Genomic DNA, 6,646 nt, shown 5'->3' with positions numbered 1-6,646 from the left:
TTATTTATTTTTTGTAAGTATAAAAACAATAAATATTAAAAATAAAATTTAGTAAAAGCAATTATTGTTATTTATTAAATGATTTTTATTTATTATGACAATGAAAAAATTTATTAATAATAATAGATAATAGTTAGATATCTATATAATAATATAATAAAAATATACCTTAACAGGTAAAAAAACATTGCTACTATTGTATTTTATTATGTAATCTATATATTTAATCTAAATTTAGATGTTATAAAAAATTATACAAAATTAAAAAATAGATAAATAATTTTTGAAATAATAATTTATTAAATAAATTAAAAATAACAAATTATATTGCTAGTTTATATATAGCATTATATACAATAAGTATAATCATAAAACTAGAAAGCAAAGCAATGCAAAAATTTATAAAAAAAAACTATTAATATTTACAAATAAATTTACATTTTAATGATAAGAATAATTTGTATGAAAACAATTTGAATTAAATTTGTTATATATTTCATTGTTAATTAAAAATAATACGTGAATTAACAATAGTGTAATTGTTAACAATTTTAAATTAATTTTTAAAAATATGTCTGACATTAAAGTGTAATTAAACCGTTAGTTTTTTTGTTTTATGATATATATATATAACTGTATTTGACTGAATTGATTGCCAATAAACAACTGATCATTGATTTTCTTGGTTTAGACAGTCGTCCGCTTTCTATCACCAAAAATAAATCAATGGGTAATAACATGTGTTACTACTTGTGCTGTTGTTATTGTTGCTGTTGTCGGCAAAAGTATAACAAAAAGGACAGATATCAAGAAAAAAGACGAACACTTAAGGTATTGAGTAAAATAGCAAAAGATCATAAACAGAGACAACTCGGGTCGGACCCAATCAAACTGAAACTCAGAGATATGGGAGAGTTCTATGAAATACCGACTAAACAGTATAAAACAGCTGACGATGTTATAGCTATGAAAGGCTATCGACAGGACAGGGAGTTGGGTTCCGGTAAATATGGGACTGTCTTTCTAATGATACACATCAACAGTGGAGAACAGTTGGCCTGTAAAGTGTTGGTATTAGACGATAGGATGAGAAGTAAAGGCGATAGACATAAGCTGACCAAAGATATCAAATACGAATTGTTTGCATTGGAAAGACTACGGCACCCGTATGTCGTCAAACTAGTCACCCATTTTAATGTTGACAACACTGCCGACCGGTTGACCACTTTTTACATTGTTATGCAGTACGCAGTCGGCGGTACACTCAACGAACGTAACCATCAGTCGGGACCGTTTGATGAAGACCTGTGTCGGACATGGTTTGGCCAAATGCTGTCGGCATTGGTTTACATGCATTCGCGTAATATCGCCCACCGAGACATCAAACCCCAGAACATACTGTTAGATGTTTCCGATGATATACTGATCAGTGATTTCGGATTGAGTCGTGTTGTCTACAGACAGGGCGCACATTTGGAGTCGAAAACGTTTTGCGGAACGGCATCCTATATGGCACCCGAACTATTGAACATTAAAGTCATAAAACAACAACAAATACTGTACGGTGAAGACAAACAAACAAAACCCGGATATAATGCTAAACTTGTGGACGTCTGGGCACTGGGAGTCGTACTTTACAATCTGTTTACTAAACAGTTTCCATACTATTCAGCCCGACATAAACACTGGTCACAAGCGCTGACCGAAATGCAATCAAAACAATATCGGTTTAGCAGTCAATTCAAACCGTCAGCCGATTTGGTGGACATCATTGACCAGATGTTGGAACCAAATCCCAAACGCAGACCCGATATGCTGTCACTGACACAACACAAGTGGATAGCAATTAAATACAATGACATCCAAAATAATATTAAAAATCAGTTAATTAAGAAAAAGTGATGACAAATATATGTATTAAAAAAGAGGATATACTGGATATTATGTCTATAAATAACTTATTATTTTATGTTAAATTATTTGTAAATTATATAAAACTTTATAATAATTTTATTATAATATTTTGTAATATTGTTTTTTTTGCATTAATTTCTATAATATTTAATAAACATATTTTATAATCTATTTGTTATAAAATCATTTTCATAATCCATTAAATATGTTTTTAGTCATTAATTTCAAAAATGATTAAGTTCAAATTTTATGATATACATGGATTTTAAACAAGGACATTATGGTACCATGAGTTAAATTAGAGTATTACTAAGTACAGGGATTCTAGCTCATGGAGGTGTAATATTTCTAAAAACTAAAAGTGATTTAACATAATTTGTAAAAATAAAGATACAATAAAAATTAACTGATACTATACTAACATATCCCTGGTTTCTACAGTATATAATTGATACAATAGTTTTGATATCTGGTGTGTGTGTGTGTGTGTGTGTGTGTGTGTGTGTGTGTGTGTGTGTGTGTGTGTGTGTGTGTGTGTGTGTGTGTGTGTGTGTGTGTGTGTGTGTAGGTTAAGCACCGGTTACTATCAGTAAACTTTGCAATAACAACATAGTAAATATATGAGCACCTGTAGATACACAGAGCACAGGTAACGGTATCTTTTAATAAAGTTGTTAGAAATTAATAGCAAACCATAGATATATTCACATCCAATGTATGTCAACTATACGGCTTACGTATGGCAACAGTCCAATCAAATAGATATGATAATTGTATTTCAAAAAATATACAGTATTTATATAATCAATTAACACTTGAATAATTATCACTTATATTTCAATTTTTTATGTTTGTTTTTAACATAGTCGATTAAATTTTTACTTTAAAAAAATGTTTTCTAATATAATATAATAATAAAAGTAGTAAATTATTATTTGTTAAATTTTTGTAATGAAAAATTTTTTTTTGTTAATATAATAATATAAAAATGAATTTATTTATTAAAAAATTGTTATTTTGTTTATTTACAATTAATTTCTATACTAATGTTCAATCATTAAATAATAATAATGTATTATTTGTTTTATTTATATTTGTAAAAAATAATTATTAATATTATTAATTATTTATATTTTCTTTTAAAAACTAGATAACAATTAATTTATTGGACAATAGTTTTATTTATATATGCGGTGGACTTACTATAACATCATATCTATCGCAATGTTATTATTATAATATCCGTACAAACGTTTGGAAACCAATACATGAAATGACTATAAAACGCGGTTATTATGAATTGGTTTCATTGGATACGAATTTGTATGCAATGGGCGGCTTTGATGTCAGTAAATAAAAATAATTATAATTAATTAAATCAAAATAATAAATTAAAAAAAATTGTTTCTAATAAAAAAAATTAGAGTACAAATATAACAAATAGTGTCGAAAGTTATGATAAACAAACAAATCAATGGATATCAAGTGCATCATTGAAAACATTACGAAAGTAATTAATTATATAAATATATTTCAGATATTTTTTATTATTATAAATAATCAGTATTTATAATACTTGATTAATATTTTTAGATATATTATAATTGATAAATAATTTTATTTCATTATTTATTTATTTATTTTTAATTAATTAGAGAGTTTGGTGCTGCCGTAATTAATAATACAATTTATGTTTGCGGCGGATTTGATGGTATATATATTTTGTTTGTTTTTTATTATTTTTAATTTTATTAAAATTTAATATTTTTTTTTATTTAATTTGAATTTATTATTAATGATATTTGTTATTGTTGTCAATGAATAGCCTATACTTCATGTGAATATTATAGACCCGACGATACGGATGAATGGTATTTGACAACACCTATGATTACCGAACGGTTTGGTTTAGCATTGGTAGCACTTGAAGGACATATCTATGCTATTGGCGGCTATAATAAGTATAATAATAATTATTATTATTTAAATTCAATGGAAAAATACGATACAAATACAAAACAATGGCTACTGATGTCAGCTATGCAATCACCAAGGTATTATATTATTATGTTATTTTTTTAATGTAATTAAATTTTTGTTTTAACTAAATAATATTATTTGTATAATAAATGGATAATATAAGATATAGATTTGGTTCAGTGTCATTTATGGGTAAACTATATGTATGCGGCGGTCAATATAATATATTGAATACATTATTAAATTCATGCGAAACATATGATCCGACAACTGATCAATGGACACAAATTGGTTATTATTATTAATTAATTAAATTTAAATAATTAATCAACTAATTAAATAAATTATTAATATAATAAATATTTATATATTTTGATTTTAATTATATATATTTATATTTAGGATCAATGATTAAAACACGAAGTGAATTCAAATTAGTTGCTATCGATAGCAAACTATATGCTTTGGGTGGCTATTCAAATGGTAATCAATTATATATTAATAATATATTAATATATTAATAATATTAATAATATTAATAATATTAAATAATTACTTATTATTTATTAATTAATTTAATTAATATTTCTTAACTCGTGAGAAACAATTAGTGAATTTTTCACTAAAACTCGTACACCCTTTGGTGCATATCAGTGAAAAATTCACTGAATCATGTGACCACAATTAAAATAAAATTAACCAATCAGAATTGATTAAATACTTAAACGTATTTATTAATGTACAGAGTGTTACATAATGTAAAAATAGCACATGTTTTACATATTTTATTTGAAATATCTGAAAATTGAATAAAATTGTATCAATTGGTGACCAAATAGTCGGTGACAACAACAACAACAGTGATTTAACCGATCTATTGATGAGTTATCTTAACATTGAAGACAATCAGTGACCACAACAACAACAACAGCGATTCGGCCGACTATTGATGAGTTATCTTAACATTGAAGACAATCAGTGACCACAACAACAACAACAGCGATTCGGCCGACTATTGATGAGTTATCTTAACATTGAAGACAATCAGTGACCACAACAACAACAACAGCGATTCGGCCGACTATTGATGAGTTATCTTAACATTGAAGACAATCAGTGACCACAACAACAACAACAGCGATTCGGCCGACTATTGATGAGTTATCTTAACATTGAAGACAATCAGTGACCACAACAACAACAACAGCGATTCGGCCGTACTATTGATGAGATCTTAACATTTAAGACAATCAGTGTCAACAACAACAACAACAGCGATTCGGCCGTACTATTGATGAGTTATCTTAACATTTAAGACAATCAGTGTCAACAACAACAACAACAGCGATTCGGCCGTACTATTGATGAGTTATCTTAACATTTAAGACAATCAGTGTCAACAACAACAACAACAGCGATTCGGCCGTACTATTGATGAGTTATCTTAACATTGAAGACAATCAGTGACAACAACAAACACGGCAATCATTTGACGGAACCATTGATGAGTCGGTGAAGTGGACAACAACAACAAAATACTGTACATATTTTATATAAATATATAATTTAAATTAATAAAATACAAATATTTGAAAAAAATTCCTGGGCTTTTATGCCACTAATGGAGTTTGTTTAGTAAATAAAAAATATAACTAAAAATCTAAAACAATATATTTAAAAAAAATTAAATTATTATATTAATTAAATTAAAATGCCTACTGCTCTCATATTAATTAATAATAAATATAAAAGATTATCTAAATATACCCCAGAAAGATTTGCCATTACTATAAATAAAAATGCTAAAAAGGCATTAGATTTTTTTACAAAATGTTTTTCATTACGTAAGCATAAATTTAACTATATTAAGACATATAAAAAGTATAATAAAAATAACCCTAAAAAATACTATACATATGAAAAATGGCAATTACTGGTACCATCTTTTCCTATTATTTATATTAATATTTGTGTTAATATTAATGATTATAAAAATTTAGTTTATAAATTAGCTGCATTTAAGTTTCATAAATATTTTTGTGAATATGTAGAAAAGCAAATATTAAATGAAAAAATAAAATTTATTCAATAATATAAAAAATTAATTAATTTTATTATAATTAAATTAAAGTTACAGTTAATATAGAAGTGTATTGACTAATAATTTATAAATTTATAAAATACTTAGTTTGTTTAATACTCTTATAAATATTTATTTATAAATTATAGCTTAAATAGTATTAAACAATATATATTTAAAAAACAATATTAAATTTTTGATAAACATTTTAATATATATATTTATGTAAAAAAATGTTTCTACAGTATTAACCACAAGTTTTTAGCCTTGATTTTTTAATTATAAATATTAATAATTATAGTTTTTTTATTTCTTTATTTCTATAATAGATGGATAATGAAAGTGATGAGGACGAGATTTATTCTCTTGTATTTAATAATAAAAATGCTAGCGACAATAATAATGATAGCGATAGTGATGATAATAACGATAATCTTAGTGATAATAACAATTGCGATTTTTCTCAAAACTGGATGATTGATAATAGTGATACAACAATTGAATGGCTTCCAGACTTTGATAAAGTTTGTGGTGCACTCACTGACATTCCTAACGACCCAACAATTATTTTTGATAAATTCTTGAATGATAATTTACTTGATGAAATTTTAATGTACTCAAATGAGTATGGTTTAAAACATAAGCAAAACTTTATTAATATTACAATATCTG

The 6,646-nt window shown here is 25.7% G+C and overlaps 1 protein-coding gene across 1 annotated transcript; it reads left to right on the top strand.

The window, feature by feature from the left end:
* Positions 1–726: 726 nt before the first annotated feature.
* On the top strand, positions 727–2,320 carry LOC128965714 (sperm motility kinase-like). Its single transcript, XM_054312466.1, has 2 exons — positions 727–1,835; positions 2,305–2,320. Exons 1-2 carry the CDS (start codon positions 727–729, stop codon positions 2,318–2,320), a joined length of 1,125 nt encoding a protein of 374 aa, XP_054168441.1.
* Positions 2,321–6,646: the final 4,326 nt, after the last annotated feature.

Source organism: Oppia nitens, unplaced genomic scaffold (genome assembly GCF_028296485.1).
Source record: "Oppia nitens isolate AA-2021 unplaced genomic scaffold, nextdenovo-longstitch-racon4-pilon3 scaffold10_pilon_pilon_pilon, whole genome shotgun sequence".
Classification (NCBI taxonomy): domain Eukaryota; kingdom Metazoa; phylum Arthropoda; class Arachnida; order Sarcoptiformes; family Oppiidae; genus Oppia; species Oppia nitens.
Note: the sequence above shows the minus strand (reverse complement) of the source record. Positions and strands in the feature narration are given on the sequence as shown.